The 26481-nt window shown below is 39.6% G+C and overlaps 3 protein-coding genes across 3 annotated transcripts; 1 reads left to right on the plus strand and 2 right to left on the minus strand.

The window, feature by feature from the left end:
- Nucleotides 1–9226: 9226 nt before the first annotated feature.
- Nucleotides 9227–10576, minus strand: LOC149016058 (uncharacterized). Its single transcript, XM_089156663.1, has 3 exons — nucleotides 10244–10576; nucleotides 9771–10154; nucleotides 9227–9235 (listed from the first exon to the last, which is right to left on the minus strand). Exons 1-3 carry the CDS (start codon nucleotides 10574–10576, stop codon nucleotides 9227–9229), a joined length of 726 nt encoding a protein of 241 aa, XP_089012789.1.
- An 803-nt stretch (nucleotides 10577–11379) lies between these two features.
- LOC149016059 (protein ANTAGONIST OF LIKE HETEROCHROMATIN PROTEIN 1-like) lies at nucleotides 11380–12711 on the minus strand. Its single transcript, XM_089156664.1, has one exon. The coding sequence runs from the start codon at nucleotides 12673–12675 to the stop codon at nucleotides 11380–11382; it is 1296 nt and encodes a 431-aa protein (XP_089012790.1). The 5' UTR covers nucleotides 12676–12711.
- Nucleotides 12712–23475: 10764 nt separating this feature from the next.
- LOC149016060 (uncharacterized) lies at nucleotides 23476–25925 on the plus strand. The gene is made up of 2 exons (XM_089156665.1): nucleotides 23476–23488; nucleotides 23788–25925. The coding sequence occupies exons 1-2, from the start codon at nucleotides 23476–23478 to the stop codon at nucleotides 25923–25925; spliced, it is 2151 nt and encodes a 716-aa protein (XP_089012791.1).
- Nucleotides 25926–26481: the final 556 nt, after the last annotated feature.

Genomic DNA, 26481 nt, shown 5'->3' on the forward strand with positions numbered 1-26481 from the left:
GGTACATATACTCATCGAAAGCTAAAATCAAAATCTACAATGAAACTTGAGTTCCCCCCACACTTAGCCAATGCAATGTCCACAATGCATGCATGAAAAGAAGGACAAATGATGGCATATCTTGGAGTATCTCAATCATTAGTGTAAAAAAGGCTCATAGAGATCAATGGCCTCTACACTATCAACACTTGGCATTTCAAAGAAATGTTTTAAACGTGGACCATTCACTTTGAAACTTTGGTTAGAATGAGAATCAATTATTTTCACAACGCTTAAAAACACAGTGAATAATAAACAAACATTTCCATCTAGTATGCAATTTTCATAGGAACAAATGTAGCCGAGTGTTGTATAACAAAACCTTATCGCCAACAGAAAACGATTTGCTAATAATATTTTTATTATGAAAAGTTTTAGTTTTAGCTTTGTAAATCTTTGAGTTTTCATAGATTTCATTCTAAGTTCCTCTAACTCAGATAGTTGGAGGTGATGGTAGATACCTGCATCGGCAAGATCAAATTCTTGATTGTCCAGAAAGCTTGATAATCTAATTCAACTGGTAGGTGACTAGCCTTACCATACACTAATTGATATGGAAATTGACCCAAATCCGTCTTATATGCAGTTCTGTGGGCCCATAAAGGATCAATCAAACGGTTTGGCCAATCCTTACTAGTTGGGTGAACTGTCTTTTCTAAAATTTGCTTAATCTGCCTATTGGAAACCTCTACCTAACCACTCATTTGCTAGGAGTATGCAGTGGTAAGCCTATGAATGATTTCATATTTGTTCATCAAGGCCTCAAAAGGCCGATTACAGAAATGCTTGCCCCTATCACTAATCAAAGCATGAAGAGTGTCAAAACGAGAGAAGATATTTTTCCTTAGGCCGCGTTTGGTTCCGCGATTCTATGGAATCCGATTCAGAGTCATGTTTCTATAGATCATGATTCTGTGGAATTAGGTTCTATAGAATCATATTTGTTATAAAAAAACTGTTTGGTTGTCCTGATTCTGACAACTGAATCTGTCTGAAAAATCATTTGGTTACCCTGATTCTGAAAGTGAATCTGTCTGAAAAACTGTTTGGTAACCCTGATTCTGAAATTGAATCTATCTGAAAAACTGTTTGGTTACCCTGATTCTGGGAGTGGATTCAACCTTTTAAACAAACGACCAACAACAACTTGACGTACTGGGTCCAAAAAAAACTAGAAAATCTTGTACAAAAATAAATAGGCATTTTGCATCAGCCTCCCCAAAAAGTATCCAAGAAATGTATGTGATTTTTCTTGTCATGTATTAAAAAAAAATTAATTTCCATGCCACATATGTATAGCCATCTAACTTAAGTCCTTTGTCACCTTCAATTACAAGTAGACATTTTAACATTTTGGCTCACGCTAAGACATTTAATATAAAAAGCTTACAATCAATTCTGAAATGTGGGTACAACACTGAGGGCTAATAAACATGTATGGTTGATCAATAGTATTTTTTCTGTACAATTCAAGTTTGCATGACAGTAGCTCTTTGAATACCATGTTATACTTCAACTGGACCAGTCACCATAATAGAACCTTGAACCTTCAAAAGATCATCACCAATCTTGTGGTTTGTCCATGACATCCACCGTACCAACCTCTTACATAGAAATGAATATAACCAAAAGGATGTTGGTGAAATCCCAGGCTCCCAGATGTGCCTAAATTGAGTGTTCTGATGTACCTGAAAAAATAGGAATGGAGAGAAAAAATGTACAAGAATGCTGTGCCTCTGCTAATCTGAAAAAAATGTACCCTTCCCATTTCATATTTTTCTAAATAAGCAGGGTGATGCTAATCCAGATTTTGAAAAATACAGCAACTCAACTAAAATAGGTTTTGAAGCAACTTCCCAAAAAAATTGTTGCTCACTAGATATGTAAGCAACTTTGGTCAAATGGGGCAGTTCCTATATTTAAAGGCTCAAAGGTCCCCTCACACAGATTTCACTTACCAGAAATTTAGAAATTTATAACTCAAAATCCCTCACCTGCTCAGAAAACATGGTCAATTGATCAAATGATTAAACTAGATCATGTTACAAAAAGCAGCCCAAAAGCAGCTCATGTTATCCATTCAAAAACAGGCAATACATGAAATGAAAACGACTTTCAGTGTATGTAAAAAGATGTGTCTAACAAATTTACCATTGTCAACCTGTTGGAGTGTTTTTAAGAATACACAAGGAACTTTATATGACATAACACACAGAAAATAAAATTATCAATAGGTGCAAACATAGTCACTCCTACTAGCTGGTTACATACAAAACACTTTCTGATAGCATTCGACGTGGACATATCTAAACAGGATTTGTAATCCTTGTGGTTCCAAATCAACAGTTTTTGCTGTGAGGTCTTAACCCAGATAGAAGTTTTAAGGCATCTTCCATGGATGGTCTGCTCCTAGTACAAAGCAAAGCAACCTCAAGGACAAGTTCTGTCTCTCCTTTCAGTTCAACAGTGGCACCAACTTCATTTTTATCATAGATCTCTTTTAAATTTCTGTCTCTTGGTGTGCTGTGAATGCTCACTCCACCATTTGTTAGCTTGCCATTGGTTATAATTTCCAGTAAGACCTCCCCAAAACAGTATATGTCTCTGCAGAGCTCATCTTTTGTGGTGCTGTTGAGATCACCTGCACAATAATGTAGGAACGCGACCACCCCCCCCCAGCACCTAACACAAACAACAAAAAAGGAGACCACGCCCCGCCCCCGGCACCACCGAAGGAATAAAAAACCCCTACCCTCCCCTCCTCCCCCTTCTCTCTCCTCCCCACCTACCCATATCACTCTCTCTCCCCCCCCCCCTCCCCCCCTCGCGCTCTCTCCCCCCCCGTCTCTTTTTTTTTATTTTTTTTTTTGGTACAAGGGGGGCCTCAATGTCAAGATCCCGTATTTCATTAATTGTGTTGGTAATACATCAAAAGTAATTCAATTCAATTAATTGATGGGGAAAAATTCCTTACCCGAATTCGCTTTCCTTACTTGAAGTATTCACAATGAAGTTTAGATCCACGTTCTCGCTCCACCACCAAAGGTTTACCGGCGAGATTCCTCAATCACGGAAAGGGAATAATATCCACAACCCAAATGCCGTGGATTAATGGAATGAAGATCAATACTAGCAAAGAAGAAAATCTAAGCCTCTGATTCTTAGAGAGAGGAGAGAGAGATGGAGCCGCCTTTCTCGAGATTCGCTCGTGCGAATGAATTACTCAGTTACTTACTCACTAATGCGGTGGTTACTAAAATATATAACCTATTTTGTAACCGCCCTAATAGTGAGTTTCCAATATTGCCCTTTGGGCATTTAATTTATTAATCAAATTAATAAATTCCAACAGCTCCCACTTGCACAAGGGCAAGTGTTAATCTTTCAATGTGTCCTGCAGACACACTTGTATATCCCGGATATACACATTCAATCTCTCCGCTATGTATCCCGGATACATAGACCTCTTGTGTCCTGCACACACATGCATATCCCGGATATACATATATATTGATCTCTTCACTATGTATCCCGATACATAGACCACCCGTGTCCCGTACACTAATATCCACAAGTCATACCGGCAAAATGGGTTGTGCACCGGTGATATACCTCCACACGCGTGAGCCCCAAACTAGAAACCTTCCCGAAGGCCGTAATGGCACATCACTCATAGAAACAAATCAAATAAGCATTAGTATAACACAGTGTCCTAGGTTTATTCAAACTCACCGGACTAAAGGTATCTCGATCCCTCCGAGAGATCACCTTCTTGTCCTTAAAATGTTCACTACCGTAACACATCGTTGGCGCCGAAACACTTTTTAGGGTGCAGTTGAATCAAACCTTTCCTTTCGCCCCTGCACCATCACTACACTCGGATTGACTCCTTTCCCGGTAGTGCCCCTTTAGGTCGAATCTATCATGACCATAGGTAACACCCCAAAGTAGCCACATCAACCCTTCGTTTCATGATGTCGTCGAAAGTCACTAAGAACACTAATGGACCATAAGGTCCAGACTCACACAATGAGAGGAGCAGGGATCCATCCTCTCATTTCCAATGATTGCTAAGCACACATAGTATGATATATGTGCTATGGTGGAGCATTCTATATACAATAGAACGTATGTCCATCTCAACACCATACAGGTCTTAGTCCTGCAACCCCTTGCGCCTAACCCGAGTTACTTTATTGTCGCCATCCTAGCGCCACATAAAGTACTCGCACTGCTCCTATAGGCAACATGAATAGTGGGAACATTCATGTCGATTCTCTTCACAATAGAGAAACTCATCTTGATTCTAAATCAAGGTGACATCATGATTATGAATTGACCTACACAAAGTCATTCACAATCCGTCTCATCTCTCGCTCGCCTCCAAGGTGCCGGAGGCGAATGCTCTGTGAGTGAGTCATTCTCTTGCCTATTGACATATGTTGTTTTATGCTAGAAGAAACACAATCACACGAAAGTGAATAAGAATAAATGCTGGAATGAACTCATATTACTCATTAATAAGAAAGTCTCAGACAAAAAATAAGTCACAATCTACGCAAGCCCAAGGATTTTACATGAGAAATAAAAACATCCTTGGCTATAGGTTTGGTAAGAGGGTCACTACCATCAAACTAGTAGATATGTGCTTAAGTACAACTTTCTTTCTTGATGTAATGTCTCTAACAAAGTGATATCTCAATTGTATATGTTTGGTCTTCCCATGATACTTGGGGTCCTTGACATAGCTAAGAGCTGCCGTACTATCACAGAGACAAGGGCAGCCTCTTTGGATGTCATCACAATCCCGATGTCGAAGGAATCTCCTTAACCAAACAGCCTCTTGAACCGCAGCTGAGCATGCCACTTACTCGCTTCCATGGTCGAGAGGGATATACAAGCCTCGCTTCTTGCTACACCACGAAATGGCCCCGCCATTTAGCAAGAAGCATATCCGAGGTTGATTTGCGCTCATCGATGTCTCCAGCCCGTCGGCATCACTATAGCCAACTAACCGCAAATCCATCCTTGGTAACACAACATGTAGTTACTCGTTCCTCCGAGATATCTCAATATCCTCTTGACCTTTCCAGTGCTCTATGCCGGTTTGATTGGTACCACTAACCAAACCCACCGCATAACAAATATCCGGCCTAGTACACATCATAGCGTACATAAGGCTACCCACCGCACCGGAATATGGAACTCTTTCCATCTTGGTTTTCTCCTCTGGAGTCTTAGGACCCATATCAAGGCTCAAATGCAAACCCTTCTTCACCGGAGTATCAATTGGTTTGCTTGCGCATTTGGTATCTCTCAAGACATTGTCAATATAGGTCTCTTGAGATAAACCCGAATCTCTTTTGCCTATTTCACAATCTTGACACCAAGCACATAGCTTGCTTCACCCATGTCCTTTATATCAAATACGGAGGACAACCATTTCTGAATGGTTTCCAATAGCTCCTTGCTATTGCTAGCCATAAGTATGTCATCTACGTCAGTGTCGAATGACATAATTATTATCAGATCTCTTGGTGTAAACACTGGTCTTCCTCAAGCATGGAAAAACCATTTTCCATCATAGCTTGGTGGAAGCGCACATTCCACTGTCTAGATGCTTGCTTTAAGCCATATATGGACTTCTTAAGCTTGCACACTTTGCGCTCAAGTCCATGTGCTTCAAAGCCTTGAGGTTGATCCATATAGATCTCTTCCTCAAGTTCTCCATTGAGAAAAGCAGTTTTTACATCCATCTGATAAAGCTCCAAGTCCAACTGAGCAACAATGGCTAGTATGAGGCGAATTGAGGCAAACCTAACCACAGGGGAAAAGTTTCCTCATAATCAACGCCCTCTCGTTGGGTGTAGCCCTTAGCCACTAAACGAGCCTTGAATCTCTCAATAGATCCATCCGCCTTTCTTTTGATCTTGAGAACCCACTTGTTCCCAATCGCCTTTCGGCTCGGCGGCAAGTCAACCAAGTCCCGGACATGATTAACTTTCATCGACTCCAACTCTTCCTTTATTGCTTTTAACCATTCCTTTGAGCTTGACCCCGCAAGAGCTTCCCGCACGCTCTTTGGTTCATGCTCATCGACCGAAATCATCTCACAGTCGATCTCTTCAGAGTTACCATGTAGGCTTCATCCTCTATGTCGAAACGTCGACGAGGAACTAGCCCGCGCCTACTACGGCGCAAGTGCATGTCGATTGCTCACCGTCTAAGGTAGCTATCACATCTGCACTCCCACTCCCACTAGGATCTTCTCGGATGAACCCCAGGTTCATTATCCGTAAATCTGATTCCCCGGAGTGACAAGACCACTATCTTGTATCTCAAAGAATTCCGATGATTCTTTGTTAACTCCTCGAAAGAGATGGAAAATCATTCTCTAAGAATGTTGCATCCCTAGACTCAAGTTCCGTTCTCCTCTCACTCTCATCTAGTCCAATGAAGACATGGCCCTTTGAGGGTTCGGAATATCTCACAAAGATACACTTTCTTCCTCTCGGGTCCAAGCTTTCCATATTGGTGAGAAGTAGAGTGAACATATGCTGCACATCCCCATGCGCGCAAGTAACTCAAATCTGGCTTCCTTCCGGTCCACAACTCATATGGTGTGGAAGGAACCGATTTGGTTGGAACTCTGTTGAGGATATAGGCCGCAGTCAAGAAAGCATCTCCCCAATAAGAGATGGGTAGATTTGCCTGCGCCATCATGGATCTCACCATGTCTAGCAAGGTTCTATTCCTCCTCTCAGAACCCCATTTTGTCTGGAGTCCCCGGAATAGTGAGTTGTCTAGATATCCCCTTTTCATCACATAACCCTTTGAACATATCGGAGAGATACTCTCTACCTCTATCCGTTCTAAGAGTTTTAATCCTTTTATCTAACCGATTCTCAACCAAGCTCATGAATTTCTTAAAACATTCCAGAGCTTCGACTTATGAGAAATTAGATAAATGTGACCATACCTTGTATAGTCATCTATGAATGTGATGAAATATGACTGTCCTTTTCTAGTATGCACATTCATGGGTCCACACACATCCGAATGGATAAGTTCTAAAGGAAGAGAGGCTCTCAAAGCCTTTTTAAATGGTTTTCTAGTTGCTTTTCCCCTGCTAGACATGACTCACAAGTTGGCAAATCAGATAGTGAACCTTGGCCTAAGAGACCTTCTCTTGCCAACCTGTTCATCCTATCTAAGCCAATATGTCCTAGTCTAGCATGCCACAAATTAGAATCAATACACACGTATTTTGGCAAACAAAAGCATTACTAGAATTAAATGAATAATCAATTGTATCCAATACAATGAAACCATTATCAAGAAAACCATAACCATAAACTGTATCACCCAGATACAAAACCAAAGAATTGTTTTCAAATACAATTCTAAAACCATGTCTTAAAAGATAAATAACAAAACAAGATTTCGCCGAATGTCTGAGCATACGACATCATGGAGTAACTCCGCCACCTTGCAAAACTAATTTGCATGTGCCTATGCCATGAACCTCCACGCTTGAGCTGTTCCCCATCGTTATCCTTTGCTTCCTCTTGGAATACGACGGTATTCCACGGCTCGAGCGTTCCCTTGTTATGTGTTCTGTCTGACCATCAACAATCCACAAAGGATTTAGTTCGCAAGCATAGTAGAACTTGTTACATAACAAGATGAGGTATAACACACGACATACCTCTTGCTCGTGCAATCACGAGCAAAATGACCAGGCTTTCGCACTTGAGCAAATCAAGCGATTTCTTCTTGCCGCACTAGTCCCCTTGAACGCTTGGGCCCACTCTTGTTTTTGTTCCCACCCCGGTTACTTTGCTTGGACCGCTGAGGTTGAGCTTTCTCTCTCTTGCGCTTGAGCCTCGCACTCTTACTAGTGCTAGCTTCAGCAGCAACACATCGCTTTGAGGGGTATCGGCCAACATCCGATCCTCATCAGCTCAAGGTGCTTGGCGCTTGATCGGTCTTGACCTCATCGGCATGAGTCAAGAAGATCTTCATATGCTCCCAAGTCTTTGGCAATGACCCGATGACTGCGAGACTTGCTCCTCATCGCCTTCTGGCGCCCACATGCGCTCAACTCACTAATCATGTTGACATGATGGTTATATGCTGCCTCATGGTGTGACCCGCGCATCTTATAACCGTCAGTGAGTCCAGCTGGCGCCTCTTGTGGTGGAAGTCCCTCCATCCGGAACTTCACGCCTCCCACAAAGACTTTGCGTCCTATGCTTCTCATACGGCATCGGTCATCCCTCATGGAGCTCGATTGTAATCCCTCCCGTCTTTCCTCTTCCAGCATTGTATATATCAGGTCCCCTGCGATGCTGTGCTGGTCCTTCCTCGTGGGTTCTGGTCCGTTTATTCTCTAGCATATCCTGCTCTTCCAGAGATATTGCACCTTTCGGTGCCGGGGTCATAATTCCTCTCATTCACTTATCTCCTTTAGTGAGGTCCAACAATGCTCTTGGTAGCCCATTTTTCTAGAGATATTACATACAGAATGAGTTCAATAAATCTAGCATAAAATACAACTCATGCAACAAAAATCACACTAGCATAGTCAACCTATGGGATAAGCACTTAAACCAAAAGAGATGCTAAAAAAACATTCAATCAAATTCTCATGCAAACCCACATAGACTTATACACTAACTTCATTCTGTGCAGAAACATGATTGATAGACCCATAAATAAAAATAGTTTTATCAAAATAAACATGCATCATGTTAAGCTTGAGGTGGTTCCCTAACACTTCTACCTCATTAGCTCCCACTACCCCATTAGGCCCTTAATGCTCAAACATCACATAGATTGTGAGCCTAGATGTCCAATAAATAGAACACATTCAAAATTGGACAAAAATTCGCGGTTCGACGGATCACCTCCCAATCCGTCTCTTTCTAGCGCTCTCCATCCGAATCCATCCCCCTCCCTCTCCCCCTCCTTCCCTTCTCCCGTTCCCCCCGTCTCCTCCTCTGCCCTTCTCCATCCGTCCTCCTCTCCCTTCGTGCTCACCTTCTCTCCTCCCTTCTCCCTTCTCCCATCCGAGTCCTCCTTCTCCCTTCGTGGCTCACCTTCTCTCCGTCCTCCCTCTTCCCCTTTCTTTTTTTTTTTCTTTGACATTTTTTTCAAAACAATCCTTTTTTTTTTCTTTACAAATTCATCCAACCTGAAAAATCCAACAATAATTATTAACAAAATTATCATCTGGATTATCATTCTGCAAATCTTCATTAGAAATTCCTCCTCCCACTGATCCTCAATAAGGTTTCAAACCCTATCAATTCTCCCATGGTTTCTTTACCCTTGATCCTCCCATTGGATCCATACATTTCTGGGGGAACATACTACCATCTCTGCCATGTTGGTAATACATCAAAGTAATTCATTCATTATTGTGGAATTCCTTCCTTCCTTCCTTACTTGGTTTCCTTTGTCCCTTCTGCTCCACCACCAAAGTTTCTTCCTCATCCATAATATCCACCCCAATGCCGTGGATTATGGATGAATCATACTGAAAGAAGAATCTGCCTTCTTGGGTCCCCTTTCTTCTCTTTTCTCTCTTCTCACTTCTTTACTTATTCCTTTTTTCCCCTTTTTTCTTTCCCTTCATTTTTTTTTCAAATTAATAAATTCCAACAAATTGCATCACAAACAAGTTCTTCTTTATCTTTTTTTCCCTCTCTTTCCTCTCTTTCCTTTACCACACTCTTGGCCAACTCTCTCAAAGCACCTGATATCTCTTTCAACGGACTCACAACTTTATCAGCTCCTTTCTTCTTCTTCTTAGGCTGTCCAGAGACATCATCAGCCCGTGGTCTACCTCGAGATCGACTGGCACCCCCCTCTTGTCCTCCTTGGTTGCATGGTATTTCAGCTGCATTGGCATCAAGGTCTAAACCCAAATTGTCTATCCCAGTCCCATGCAATGGGGTGTCTTGGTCATGTGGTTCGATTGGTGAGTCATGCATAAGATCTGCAGCAGTTGCAGACTCATGACCGGTTGCAATCTCATTGCCTAAGGCTGCAGCAACATCTAGGTGAATTTGACGCACAGAATGCTCTTTCCAATACTTCTGCTCCTTTTTCTACAATTTTAAATAAAAAATTACAGCTTAGAAGCTACCATATAGTATTGTGAATTGACAAATGATAGTATATGAATATAAACTGTTACCTTGACATCAGTCCAAAAGTGAGGGCCTACATCAAATCTCATTTCATTATTGTTCCAACCAAGACCACTTTGCTTCTGTAAATCTGAAAGTGCACGGAGCCTAGTTTTCCAGATACGAAAATGATTACGGCATTGATCACAATCATAATGTTTGCCATACATTTGATGTATCTTTCTACTTATCTCCATCCAATGTTCTTTCTTCAGTCCGTTGTCTCCACCTCTACCACTTCTATGGATTTGTAAGAACTCCTCCAAGAGTGTGAGGGATATGTTTGTTGGCCACGATGCTATGTCTTTGTCTCGTGATTGTGATGCATTTACAAGCTCCATCTGGTACAAATATAATTGAGTGACAAAGTACATGTATATATGCAGTTATGATGCAATGCTACCACAAAAATCCACACCATAATTTCATAATATATGACAAAAAGATTACCACATAATTAAGATAAAAACAAAATGCTTTAGTATATCTGACAACAAAAGAGTTATTAATTTAATAAAATACATCCATTTCTACAATACAAATCAGTAACCATGCCTAGCAACTATAAATAGTATTACACAACACACAATAAATTGCCCTATTTGTAATAGTTTAACCATGGTCATATCTTGAACTAAAATTTTCATATGTTGCACATTCTTCTTTTGAGACTTCAACACATCTTTCACATCCACATCTTGTTGTATCTGCATACCACTGGATGTCTCTAAGGGTGTGTGATGTTCTCCAATTGGCTCACACCAACGGAAGAAAGAGCATCCATTTGGGTAGTCTTCACACCCTTGGTACAACCTATCAGGATGCTTGGATGAGACTGAAATTTTGACGGCTGCAAGTTTCCCACAATTGCATCTTTTGTTCTTATACTTCAAGTAAGAAGTTGTCACATCATTTACACTATGGCTTGACATCCTGAAACAGATGATGTACTTAATACCAAAATGATGGTCATAGTAAATCCACACAATTATAATAGGGATGCAATTCTAACACTAGAATTAAACATATTGTGACAATTATACTACAAAGTTAACAAGAAAATTAAAGCAAATCCAAGTACATTTCAAACTCAAAAGCATACATTTAATTAATGTACTTCATTTTAAACAGTAAATGTTAAAACTTAATCGTCTGATTCTGACTCATTGTCACTCTCCGATTCTACGTCTTCATCATCATAAACTTCTGTTGTGTATGCATGCCACATTTGTTCTGCCAGTCCATTTCGAAATGCTTCTGCACCCAGATGGATGTCGTCGTGGTCTTCATTTTCATCAGACTCATTATCATACTCATCTTCAACAATGTGAGGTGCAGAAGAGGAACCTGTTGTGGTCCCTAACCCTTGCGTCCCCTCCCCAGCAAACCATTCCTCCTCTTCTTCAAGAGTGTTGTGGTTCAAAATGTGGTTGTGAAGCAATACACAAGCTATGACAATCTTTACTTGAGTTCTGTATGGAAACTCTGCTCGAGTTGCCAATATCTTAAAACGTTGCTTCAACCAACCAAAAGCACCTTCTATGACATGGCGCAACCTCGCGTGCCTCAAGTTAAACAACTCCTTTGCATTTTTGGGTCTTTGATTTCCCCTCTTCCATTCCTTGAGATGGTACCTAACATTCCGATATGGTGTCAAAAATCCTCTCTGATTGGCAAAACCAGCATCCGCAAGATAGTATTTACCAGGTGGAACAACTAATTTCCCATCTCCATCTCTATGAATAGCATTATCTAAAATGCGAGAGTCAGATGCAGACCCTTCCCAACCAGCAAGTACATATGTAAATTTTTTGTCATGGTCGCATGCAGCTAAAATGTTTTGTGTAATTTCACCCTTTCTATCACGGAACTTCTTATGTTGTTCATCCAAGACCCATGCTGGTATATGAGACCCATCAATCGCTCCAACACAATCTTTAAAGAATGGGTAGAAGCTTTTATGGTTCTCAGCTATCTTCGCATGTGTGGTGAGACTAGGGGGTTTTAGAAGTAATGGGTGCAGTTTCATCATTGCGTTTAACACTTTATTAAAGTGTCGACTAATTGTCTCACCAGAATGCCCAAAATTGTGCTTCAGAGTTGAATTTTTAATGTGATGTGCAACACAATGCAGGAACATCGTCACTTGTTCCTCAACTAATACCAATTTGTTGTCTTGTAAGAGCCCCCTCGTACGCAACAAATGAATCAAGCTATGAACTGATTTCTTGTTCATTCTTGTTAGCTCACGACACGTACGCTCGGTGCCACCAATCATACGTTGGGTCTCAAGAAATCCACGTCGACCATCTAGTCTATATGGTTCCCTCCTAAGGTATCTTCTTATATACCGGTCCATTATGATGACAACCACAGTGGCCACCATAATAATTATCAACTCAGTGCGGTTGGGGAAGACACGATCTCTTGGGTAAGCCATTTTTCAGCAAGGTGAGTATCGGACTTGGGCCTGAAATGTAATTATAGGAAAATATATATATGATTAAAATTGGATATAGACTAAAATTGGATACACATCTGGAATGAAAGCGAAGGATTATGAAAAATATAGAATCAAGGAAAGGAAATTAGGAGCAATGGACAACAGGGACAATCATTATCAAAGTTCTAATTAAACAGAATTCAACATGTGCTAATTAGAGTTTTAAGTCAACTAAAGAAATTCTTCAGTCTTGATTATTGAATAAAGTTATTGAGTTTGAGGATCATGGTTTCCTAGTTGAGGGGGCCATGGTTAAGCAAGGGATTTTGCTCAAGATCAAGCAACATACCATTGGTTTGCACCTTACTTCGTAATTCCAGCAGTCTACGAGCAGTCATCAATCACTCGCAGCAGCCCCAAGTAAGTACAGAATCTTCCCCACCACTCCCCTGTATCCTCTTTCAATTGCACACCCTCCCTGCCTCTTTCCTCTCTTGTTTCAGACCTCTAGACACCTTCCTCAACTTCCTGTGACCCTTCTAAGCCCTTCTCCCAACCATCCCAGCGACCCCTAACCTCCGCCCCTTCTCTAGGCTCTTTGTTTCTCAATCCAGAAAAAAAAAAAAATAAAAAAAAAGAGAGGAAAGAAAAAAAAAGAGAAAAGAACAAGAAGGAGATAGAAGAGAATCGTTCAAGATCCAATCCATATTTTTTATATGTATCTTAGTTATACTTTCCCCATTATTTTTGTTACATCCCATGAAGATTGAAATAATCTAATTTTACCTTTCCTCCCAATTACCCTACCCATATAGATTTTGTTAAAACCGAACAACCCTTAGAATCCCAAGTTTGGTTCCTTTTCTTTCCCTCCAATTTCCATCTACACAGTCCCTGTTTTGGAATAATTGCCAATAAGGTGCCACAAGTACTCTCGAATGCAGTCTGGCTAACTCATGAGCTTAATCGATTTTGCAATGTTTGCTCAACAAATATTAAAGTGTGGTTGGTTTCTCCAAAAGGAGTGGTGAGGGACTTATCTTGTGCTGTCCACCACACCAATGTCACCACACCATGTCCTTGGTCTTCCATGACCCCTATGAGGGTTTTCCACGTCGTCGAAGGCATTCTCCTTGATAGGAGCAGGAAAAGAAGATTTGGAATTGCAAACCAGCCAGTTTAAGCGAAAGAAGACTTCATTCAAGGAAGGTACATTTTCTCCAATAAGTAGTTGGTCCTTAATAGACAGATAATCTGGGTGAAGTCAAGCTAGGAATCTTGCCACATAAATTCAGCCCTATGTTCCTTTAATTCCCACAGCCCCCGACTGGAAGATCAACTCTGAAATCTCAACTACAGCAAGGTTCACCTGAATTCCATTAAAACCCTAACTCTAAGCCAATTACCTGAATCCTATTGGTCTGATCCCCAACCCATAACATTAGCCCTGAAATAGCTTCTGTCCACCACTTAATTACCCTAGAAGACCTAAAAGTAGGGTATTTGAAGCCCTATATATTAGTATGGAAGGAATTGATGATTATAATTACAATAATTCGTTTACAAACAGTAAGCAAATCTGAAGTCCACAGAAACAGCAAGGAATTGATGACATAATCACAAGAATCACATTTACAACAACAAATTTACAAACAGTGTGAAGATACGAACTCTCAAAATAGGGATGCAATTCTCAGAATATAACAAACACCTATTGCATGATTATCATTGATCAAAATATTAGAGATTGGAGAGGCTACACAAATAATAGAAATAACAGCTATACCAACTAGTAATCAAACTATCCCCTTGACTAACCAACACTTAATAATACTCAAAAAACCTCCAAAACAAATAAATATGAGATAATAAATGCAATCAATCGATGACAAAACTTGACATATTCCTAACCCAGATGCAACTAGAACACATAACCAAAATAACAGAGAAATCTGAAATAAAAGCTACTCTATATGTGCCTTCGATTTGGTAGAAGCCGAACAACAAGAAGATGCAGGACCAGGTTGATGCAAGACTGTTGATTCACCTGCGTTTACAAAAAAACATTAAAAAATGTTAGAATGGAAAACCGATAATACCAAATACAGCTCAACAATGAAGCTCAACCACAGAGCTCGCGAGACAGAGGCAACGGTAGACTCACCTAGATGTTGCAGAAGAAGAAGCTCGACACTGCACTTGCGATTCACCTCGATGGAGCTCAAGGATGAGCTTGAGATACGGTAGCAGGAGCTCAATCAAAACTTCACCAAAATAGAGAAAACCACAACTTCATTTTGCAGAAATGGGAAGAAGATAACACTGAATGGAAGCCAAATCATAGCTTAAGAAGGCGATGGAGCTCAACCTGAACTACGGTAGCAGGAGCTCAACCAAAGCTTCACCAAAACAGAGGCAACCACGACGCCATTTTGCAGAAATGGGAAGAAGAAATCTCCGAATGGAAGCCAAATGGGAAGAAGAAAGCTTTTAAGAAGGCGATGGAGCTGAACTACGGTAGCAGGAGCTCAACCAAAGCTTCACCAAAACAGAGGCAACCACGACGCCATTTTGCAGAAATGGGAAGAAGAAATCTCCGAATGGAAGCCAAATGGGAAGAAGAAAGCTTTTAAGAAGGCGATGGAGCTGAACAGCACTCGAGCTCGACGGAAGAGAACCTCGCAGAGCTGAACCCTAAAATCCAGAAAAGCCCGATAATAGTGATTCTGTTTGAGTCTCCCAAATTTATACCATGGTTCGATTTGGGTGATTCTATTTGGAAACCACCTCTTGAGGTGGTTTCCAATAAAATCAGGTTTTTACACTGAAAAACGGGTTCCAATAGAATCATGGACAAACCCTGATTCCGAGTCAAAAGAGAACCAAATGGATTTTTTTTTTTCCCTGGAACCTGATTCCAGGGAAACGCGGAACCAAACGCGGCCTTAAAAAACTTGACCAACACTTTGTGATCATTTGATTTTACAAGCTATGGCCTCTATCCATTTGCTCACATAATCTATGACCAACAGAATATGTAGATTTTTGCAGGAATTAGGGAATGGTCCCATAAAATCAATATCCCAGGACATCAAAGATTTCAACAATTAAAATCGGATTCAAAGGCATCATGTTCCTTTTGGTCACTTAACCATGTGATTGACAAGCCTTGCAAGCTCTACAAAAAGAGAAGGAATCCTTAAATATTATATGCCAATATAACCCACATTGAAGCAAATTTTCTATAGTTTTCCTAGGCCCAGAATGACCCCCACAGGCATGATCATGGCAAAATGAAAGAACTGACATTTGTTAATGCTCAGGTACACAATGCCTAATGATTTGATTTGGACCCATTTTAAACAAGTATGGATCATTCCAGACAAAATATTTCACTTGTGAATGGAACCAATATTTATTTTGAGTGGACCAATGCGATGGGTTTCATCGGTCACAAGATAATTGACAATATTTGCATACCAAGGTTCTGTGTTCACCGACAACAATTGCTCATCTGGAAATGTTTCTAGAATTTGACTCTCTTCCTTTATAGATTTAGGAAGGTGGGATAGATGGTTTGCAACTAAAATTTCAGTTCCCTTTTGTCCCTAATTTCTAAGTCAAATTCTTGTAGTAGCAAGATCTAACGAATGAGTCGGGATTTTGCATCCTTCTTATTTAACAAATATTTGATAGCTGAATGAATAGTGTAAACAATGACATGACTACTTATCAAATAGGAGGGGAATTTCTCTAATGCGAACATAATAGCCAAAAATTCTTTTTCATTTATTGTATAGTTAAGTATCATTGAGAATTCAACTTGCATAAGAAATTGTAACGGGCATCTTATTTAGCCTTGACCTAGAACTGCCCCTAAAGCATAGTCAGAAGCATCACACATTAACTCAAAGGGTTTTAACCAATTTGGTGCTTGTATTATAGGAGTGGTGGAGAGCTTTTCTTTCAATAGTTTAAAACTTTGTAAGCACTCAAAGGTGAAATTAAAGGGGACATCTTTAACAAGCAATGAAGTTAAAGGTCTGGCTATCTTGCTAAAGTCTTTTATAAAAGTGACGGTAAAAACCATTATGGCCTAGAAATGATCTAATATCCTTGACACTCTTAGGTGGGTGTAAATTAGAGATAAGATCAACCCTAGCCTTATCAACCATAATTCCCTCTTTGGAAATAATATGACCTAAGACTATTCCACTCTTCACCAGGAAGTGACATTTCTCCTGATTAAGAACCAAATTTTTGGCTCTACTACGTTTAAGAACTAAGCGGAGATGGTGAAGGCAATCAGAAAAGGTAGACCCATAAACAGAAAAATCATCCCACAACTTTAGCAAATCGCTTAGCCTTGTTAATCTTCGGCACAAGAGCACTCAATCAGTGAGTTATTACACATTCTTTCAAGGGTAGCCGCTTCTAGGCAAACCTCCTGATTGTCTCTGCACCCCTACCTCCTTTATCACTGAGCGATCATTTAAGGACTTGGTTGGTGATTCGGTTGTTTCCCTCTCGACGATGAAGCTTATTCCTAATCGTCTCACTGGCCAACCTTGACCCCTTTTTTTTTTGGGGGGGGGGGGGGGGGGGGTTGTCATATCTAGTATTTAGAGTTTGCCTCGATCTAGTATTGCTCACAAGGCCTGCACCGAAACAGTGCTTTACCCCTATATGTTCAGTCAATTGCTGTGCCTAAATGCATTTTGGGGAGAACCAGCTAGCTCTGGGTTCAAGTGGCATTTCACCCCTTGCCACAACTCATCCGCTGATTCTTCAACATCAGTCAATTCAGATCTCCACTTAATTGTTAAATAAATATGAATACCACAAGCGCACAGAATCGATCACGGGGAAGGAGAATACAATCAGGAATTGACACGAGATGTGAATTGCTCTTGTATTAAGGCAACCTAGAGGGGGGTGAATAGGTTGCAACTAGTGGATTTGCCTAATTTTTTGGTTTAATTGCAAATTCAAAGTAAATTGTAGAATTCAATGATAATTAAAAATTCAATCAATCCATAAAACAAGTATTTTATAGTGGTTTGACTTTGCAAGTCTACGTCCACTCCTCTCTTGGTCTTAAGAGAGTATTCCACTAGTGATTCTCTTTCAATACAATGGGTAGAGATCAAACCCTTTATAATCTATCTTTAATAGGGCAAGAGCACCCTTTATAATCTTTTTTCTAAGTAGGGCAAGAGCACCCTTTAGAATCTTTGTTCTAAGTAGGGCAAGAACACCCTCTACCAATTCTAATCAACCTAGACTATAATTGAACAATCAATACAATATGAAGAAGTGAAGGATATTACCTAACAAGGAGAGTGACACTTTACCCCTTGTGTGAATGTGATGCAAAGATGAATGAGTGCTCAATATATGAAATGCACCACTAATGAGGTTCTAATGGCCTTCAATAACTCCAAGCTTGACTCCATAAGCTTGAAAACTTTGGAATGTTCTTCAAAGTTGGATGGAGTTGGAAGGCTAATGATCAATGCTAATTCACCAATTTGAGAGCTTGAGAGTAATGAGGAGATAAATGCTCAATAGGCAATGTAGAGATTCTCAAATGCGGGTGGTTGGGCTTATAAAGAAGGCATTTAATTGCTTGGCCCAACCTTCCAACAAATAGAAAATTTCAGTGAAATTTTAGTCTAGACGGATGTTCATCTGATTAAATGGAGCTCTGTCTCAATTTGTATCCGTTAAAATATAGTCGTTAGGCTTAAATCAGGACCAAATGGATGACTGTCTGACCTTAGCCAGACTGTGCTCCATCTGACACTCTGTGACCAGACGGACATCCGTCTGCAGCACAAAGTTCCCAATTAGGTTGGGACTTGGACTTGGTTGGGTTTTTGGTCTTTCTAGCTAACCCTAAGCTTCATGCACTTTTATAATATGTCCTAGGTCAGTCTAGTGACATGATATGCTCATAAGTTAATACAATTACATGTAAGTGCATATGGAGGTGTCCTAAGTCCTAAATTTATGTAAGTCCTGAGCTTGACTTGATCTTTGTATTTTCTTGTGCTTTGAACTTGATACTCATCTTGACTTTGATTCCCTGTCCAAGATTGCTTGATCTGACTTGGGCTTGAGCATCCAGTGAGGGGACTTTACAATTGCTTGGCTCAACCTCCCAATGTATAGAAAATTTCAATGAAATTCTAGTTAAGACGGATGTTTGTCTAATCAGACAGAGCTCCATCTCAATTTGTATCCATTAAAATATAGCCGTTAGGCTTAAGTCAGGACCAAATGGACGACCGTTTGACCTTAGCCAGATGGACTACCGTATGTCACTCTGTGATTAGATGGAGCACCGTCTGGCACTCTGTGACTAGATGGACATCTGTCTGTAGCACAGAGTTCCCAATTAGGTTGGGACTTGGACTTGGGTTGGATTTTTGGTCTTTCTAGCTCACCTTAAGCTTCATGCACTCTCCTAATATGTCCTAGGTCAATCTAGTGACATGATATGCTCATAATTTAATACAATTACATGTGAGTGCATATGTAGGTGTCCTAAGTCCTAAATTCATCTAAGTCTTGATCTTGACTTGATCTTCGCATCTTCTTGTGCTTTGAACTTGATACTCATCTTGACTTTGATTTCTTGTCCAAGATTGCTTGATCTTCACTTTGACTTGATATTCTCTCTCTCTCACTCTCTTGTTCCTTCAAAAATTATATGCATCAAATGAGGAGATTCATTCCTATTTATAAGGAATACAAATCAACTAATACGAATAAAATAATAATTTTCTTTCTTTCTTTCTTTCTTCAGTCTTCCACTTCTTTTTGCAAACTTTTACTCTCTTCTTCGGACTTCTACATTCTTCTTCAAACTTATTCAAACTTCTTCTTTCTTTAGAATTCTATAACTTTCTTCAAACTTCTACTTCTTCAAAGTTCTATTTTCTTCTTTAAGCTTTCTCCTAAATTCTCCAAACTTCTTCTACTTTCTTCAAAGTTCTACATCTTTCTTCATACTTCTATATCTTTCTTCAAGCTTCTACAAAGTTCTCTTCACAAGTCGGTTTGATCTTTAACATGAATACATGTTGTGGTTGAAAATGTTTGTTGGTGAGTACACTCAGTATGTATTCCTGGTTCTTGTATAGTCTGAACTCTGAAGGCTGTGATAAGGTCATAACAAGCACATTAACCATACCCTTTTACCGAACTCCGAAAGCGCATTCTTTCATATTGAAGGCATGTATTGGTAAGGAATGTTTATGTGATGTTGTTGACTTCACGATGGATCAGCCAGGGCCAAAGCATGAGCTTACATTTCTTTGCTAGGAAAAAGAAATATATCTGCTCAATGGTGGTTAAGGGGCATTAAGGTGGGATATTTGAAATGTGGACTGCAAGGGGAGGGCCTTAGCCCAATAGTTGGTGGACCCAATTGTAGCATAAGGTCAAGGTATTGATACAACCTCTAAGCAAAAGTGCAAGGCTGCATAAGAAAATAGCACCCCAACCCTCCCCCCCCGCCCAAAAAAAAAAAAAAAAAAAAAAAAAAAAAAAAAAAAGAAAGAGAAAAAAGGAGACTGCTTGTGTAGAAGCCCTTGACATTGGGTTTGCATTTAAAATGTGGGCTGCACCTGCATTGGTAATGGAGCTCTTGCATCAAGAGGAAGCTAAGACTACTACTTGTTTATTGAGGCTAATATAGGGTAAATTCTGGCTTCTTTAGGGATATTTGATGGACTATAAATTTGGGGATTTTTGAAGAGCCAGTCTTGAACTTGTAGTGCCAGTGGTGATGAGCATATATATATATATATATATATATATATATATATATATATATATATATATATATATAATATATATATATATATATATATATATATATATATATTATATTTATTTTTTTTTTTTTTGATATTTGAGGTTCATCTGGGCCAACTTGCGCGCATCTTGATTACATCCTCAAGGAGGAGTTGAGAAAGCTATAAATTTAGCAATGTTAATATGCTATTGGGCATTACTTGCATAATTTTTTTTTCTTTTTCCGAGGGGGGGAGGTTCACTATTACAATGTGGATACAACAAGATACTTCGTTCTAAAGAGAAGTAGGCAATGCGTACATAAAAATTTAAGAATTTAATTAGAAACACGATGTCTGAGGAAACTGAGTGTTCTATGTTCCCGCTAGGGTTTCCCGAAATGATGGTGTAGATGGTGAAGGAGCTTCGGATGACGGGATTTTTCACTTCAATTGTGACTATTCAACTTCTTAGGCCTCCTGAGTCAAATAGGTGTTGTATGGTATCTTCTATGGATGGTGCCTTCTGTGTTAAGTTGACATTGGATGTGCTACAAGTCAAAGCTCTAAAGCCACCTTGGGTTTTAGGCTCTTTTAAGTATCAATTCTCATTCTCTATTATGAGAATTTTCCTTATTTTAAATGGTTTGGCATCTATTATTATTTTTGTTTTTATTTAAAATTATAGAAAAACCTTCAATTATGGGTGAGAATCTTCTCTTCAATTATGCTCAGGTCACTTAAATTCCTATAACGTAAGGGTATAATGGTCAATTTACATTCTATTTTGAAAACCTTGTCATCTTCTTCGTTTTTCTCACTCTCAAACCCTACGGATCCCTTCTCACCATCATTTCACGATCTCCCACTTTCCCCTTCCTTCGTCTCTTGAGATTGAACCACAACTCATGCTCTTGTTTCTCCCTTGCATTCCCTCTTCTTCTGATTCTCCTCTTCAATGGTTGATCTACATCTACACATCAGAGTGAAATATTATCAAATTAGAGCTCTCATTGTTGTAGATCTTAAGCACTTAAGGTTTAAAGCCACCTTTGAACAAATCAAACAAGTTTGGAATGTAGGTGCTAAATTCTATGGAAAGGAGAAGTCACCTCCTCCACCTGCTTCAGTAACCAACCTTCCAGTGGAAGATGCTATTTTATGACTGAACTCCGATGGCAAAGATGTTGATGAAACCTGAATTTACCTAGGTCACGTCGTACCTGAGAAGCATATTATTTGGAAGAAAAAGGAATCATGGACCACTGATGAAGAAAACGGATACAAAGCACCAGCTTCTTGTGATGAGGTGAAGCCAATCCAACCTACCTCCGTTATGGGGAAACCAGAGTTTCAGAAGAAGATGAAGGATTAGTTATTGTTGTACCCAATGCTGAGTTCAGAGATGCTATGGAGCCCGAGAATGGTGATAGAGAGATGGATAGGGAGTGCGGGAAGGAAATGTCTTCTTCCTTAATTCTCTCTTTTCTTTCTCATCGTCTCAACCTTGTAGAATTTTTGACTTGCAAAGCAACTTCTTGATTGGATTAATGGAGTCTTGGCCGGATGCACCCTATCTGCTTGATCATATTCTTCATTCGTCTGATTTTCCACACTCTTCTCAATTGCTCTACCATTGAGCGTTTGGAACCCATCTCCATCCTGTTTATTTATTTATTGAAAATGGCTTGTACCAAACTTATTTTCCATTTCATAATTTATTCTCAAGATTAGTCGCCAAACCATTTTTCATTTTAACTGAAAATGAATTAGTCTACTCGTTTCTTTTAAATAGGCATAATAGAGAATAATAATTGATACCAAAAAGAGCCTTAATTGATTCAGTTTTTCATTTCAGTAAAATTTGTAGGTTCGGTTCCCTACTATCCTTTTCACAGAACAACATAAACTATTATACATCTTAATTCATTTATTATTTCTCAAAACCCCTCTGCCTTCTATTTTTGGAGACCTACTGATCAAGAGTGGTTGCAAATACAGCTTTCCACAGGATATGGATCCAAAATAAACAATTTTGAATTTATTTAAGATCCATCAGGTTGGGTTAAAATATAAATTTTGAAAATTTTACATTAGAGTTCCTTTAATAGGGCTTAAAATCAGGTTGGATCCCTTTAATCACTGTCCTTGAAGTTCGTGAGACTATTGGTAAAATTCAAAATCCTATTCATTTTTGACAAGGAAATGATATATGATATGTGTCCCAACATTACATCAAAGGTTGAGGTCTATTTACAAGTCATATCATTTAAAAGGTTGATGTGACTTATAAATAAATGTCAATCATTTGATGTGATGTTAGAAGACATGTCATACATCTATAAGAAAATGGATGGTGGACTGGATAATATTCAGCTCCCATATAACCTTATTCCGAACTAAAACATAAAAGGGCATATCAGTGTTGAGTTGGAATTTTCTACCTCCACTGGAGCTGGGGGACAGATCTTGGACCCTCCGCAAGGTATTTGATGGTTTCAACTTTGAACTTTGAACTTAATCCTTTGTGTGATGGGAAGCTACTACAACAGCAACACACTTTATAGAGAGCTTGTTAACTTTGAACTTTATTCCTTAATGTGATGGGAAGCTACTACAACAGCAACACATTTTATAGAGAGAGCTTGTACAGTAGCAACACACTTTGTTCCTCCAAGTTATAAGAAGCAACTATTATTCCAACAGCGGGGAAAATGAAAGCGTTATTCCTTTTCTTTTAATCCTAGAAGGGAAAATCTAAATGTTTAAATTTTCAAATAATTACAGGAAAAGTTGCCGCCATTAGAAGCAAAGAAGAATCGCATAGTTTTACAGCCTTCACAGTTTAATTAATTACAAGAAACGAGCATATAAATTTGAGCCATTTGCAAAACAACTTAAGTATCTGGGTTTGTTGCTGGACTCTAAACCCCAAAGCATGATTTCTCAGACATAGGAGTAAGTTATCTGGAAATCTGAAGAGCAGAAATCAACAATGCTGCATTCTGGTAAGTCGCATTATAGTTCTTCATTTGAGTTCATTTTTCTTTCTATCCTTCTCTTATTTCCTCACTGTGTTAGCTACAACTTCCATAAGCTCCTATGAAATAAATCCTGGTTATGCACATCTGGGCAGCCATGTCCTTGGAGATCACTTCAAGAATTACAAAATTGAATTAACCGAACAGCATTTACTGTGACTAGAGAATGACTCTTGATTGCCCCATTCTATCTTCCATTAATGATGTAACTTAACTAAGATTTCCAAAAAATATGTTACTTAACTAACATTTCTATGAGTTTTCAGTTATTGCCAGTCAGATTTTCTTTTGGAGGAAGGAGCCCCGGTTGCTTCCCCACATCACAGAAAAGGTTCAGGAGCTCTGGGACAAACGGGAGCTCCAATTGGCGGTTCAACTTAGCCTTTTCTGCCAAATCCTTCTTGTATTATTGGGTTCCCGCAGAAAGCAGAGCACTCGATCTTGGCTGCACGTCATTCTATGGCTGAACTACTTGTGCGCGGACTGGGTTGCAGCTGTTGCTCTTGGCATCCTGTCCCACGGTATAGAAAATCCCGGAGCCAACGAACTGAAGGCCTTCTGGGCACCATTTCTTCTATTGCATCTAGGTGGTCCAGAAGCCATCACTGCCTATTCCTTGGAAGATAATGAGCTCTGGTTGAGGCATTTGCTTGGACTAGGGGTTCAAGGCAGTTTGGCATGCTATGTCACCATGAAGTCATGGACGGGTACTTGGGTGTCATTTCTTTCTGTTCTTATGTATGTTCCTGCAATCATCAAGTATGGGGAGAGGACATATGTTCTGAGATCTGCATGCAAGGAGCAGTTGAGAAAATCTATGTTGCGTCCTCCTGATCCGGGTCCAAGTTATGCCAAATTCATGGATGAATACAGTTTTAAGGACGAGCAAGGGTATAAGGTAACCGTAGGAAGTATCGAAGAAGATGACGAAGAAAGGCCACAATCCCAGGCGACCACTGAAAGCCTCGGCAGTGAAGAATCTGACTGGATTTTGGTTAAAGCATCTTACTTCTTTGACATATTCAAGTGTCTCTTTGCATCTCTCATTCTCAGCTATGAAGATTGGGAAGAAAGCAAATCATTCTTCAGAAAAATTTCTCCGGAAAAGGCCTTCGAACTCATCGAAATTGAACTGGGAATCATGTTTGATAAACTTTACACCAAGGCAGCTGTAATTTATTCTTTGGAAGGTTGTATTCTACGGTTGATCAGTTCATTCTTCACATTCACTGTATCTGGTCTTTTCTTGATCAGGGTTGATAAGCAACGGCATCTACCCACTGACATAATCATAACATGCCTATTGCTTGCTCTGGCAGTATTCCTGGAGATTTATGGGGCCATCCGTCTACTTATGTCTGATTCTGCAATCCTCCAATTCAGAAAGCTAGGCATCTTCCAATGCATAAATCTAGCCAGGGAGTGGAGACGTCTAGGTAAACTTATGTCTGATTCTGAAATGGTAAGCCGCGTAGTTAGGATTCCGAAACCTCCTCGCCATAGAACAAGGTGGTCTAATTCCATGGGGCAACTCAGTATTTTTGAAATTTGGTTCAGATATAATGAACCTAAAGGATTAGATTATGTGTTTTTCAAGATTTGCAGTATTCCCAAGAAACCGAAATGGTGCACACGCTATGAGGAAATACCCCAAGCGTTGAAAGATTTCATCTTCCAACAGCTCTGTAAAAAATCGGACCAGGCAATCGATTTCAAGGAAGCAAAGCGCCTATGCACAAACAGAGGTGGTGAGGTATTCCAAGTAGGAGAGTACAAGGATGATCTCCTTGAATTGCTCAGGTGGAGTATTGAAGATATAGAATTTGACCAAAGCATTCTTATTTGGCACATTGCCACTCATCTCTGCTACTGGTTAGGAGTTTACCCTGAACGACAAGAACATAGATGCCTTGAATTATCACAATATATGTTATATCTCCTTTTAAGGTGTCCCTTTATGCTGCCTGAAGGGATTGGGGAGCTCAGGTTTCTGGATACAGATGCAGAAGCCATGGATTTTATCAAATTAATGAAAGAGCAGAACAAATTAATCAACAAGCAGACAGGGGAAGGGCGTGAACTTGTTGATCTATTCTTGGAAGTGAAGACAGATATTCCACCTATTGAGGTGAAAGGTCCCAAAAGCAAATCTGTTCTGTTTGATGGATGTAGGCTTGCAAGTCAGCTAAAAACATTGGGAGAATCCAAGAGATTGGACACAATTAGTATGGCATGGGTGGAATTGCTATCTTTAGCTGCAGTTCAGTGCAAAGGGCAAATTCATGCTAAGCAACTTGGTCGAGGTGGAGAACTTCTTACTCATGTGTGGTTTCTGATGGCACATCTTGGTATCACAGAACAATTCGAGAACAAAACGGTTGCCAGTAAGTTGATTTGCAAATGATAATGAGCTTGACCCCTTTCCACTAAGTGGCTGTCAGTGCTCAGCTCGCCCTGTCTTTGATTCATCATGAATAAATTTCTTGATTACCACAAAAATATAAAATAAAATACACAATGCTTGTGTGGAAGTCTTTAATACTAGTTTCATCCTCTCTCTTATCATAATTCTATATTGCTACAGTAGAGTATTGAATATTGGCATTTTTCATTTGATGTGGATAAGCCATATTAATAACAATTTGTTGCAAAATTTTCACTTATTTTGAACTATTACTCTGTATTGCTGCATTAGAGTATTGGATATTGGCATTTGTCATTTGATGCGGATACATCAGATCTAATTACAATATGTTGCAAACATTAGAGTATTGGGTATTATAGCTCAAGTAATATTTTTACTTGTTTTGAACTATTACTTTTGATATGAAGAAAATTGCACCGAACACATTGGACCGGGTTTGTACCTTCTGTCTCGGTTAGTAGGGGTGCAAGTTTGGCCCTGACGACCCTAACCCGCCCTGAGCCCTAATGCTTGGGCTAAAGATTTTGGCCCTAAG

The sequence above is a fragment of the Hakea prostrata genome, chromosome 5 (assembly GCF_041222555.1).
Source record: "Hakea prostrata isolate BN-2017 chromosome 5, UWA_Hpros_2, whole genome shotgun sequence".
Taxonomy (NCBI): domain Eukaryota; kingdom Viridiplantae; phylum Streptophyta; class Magnoliopsida; order Proteales; family Proteaceae; genus Hakea; species Hakea prostrata.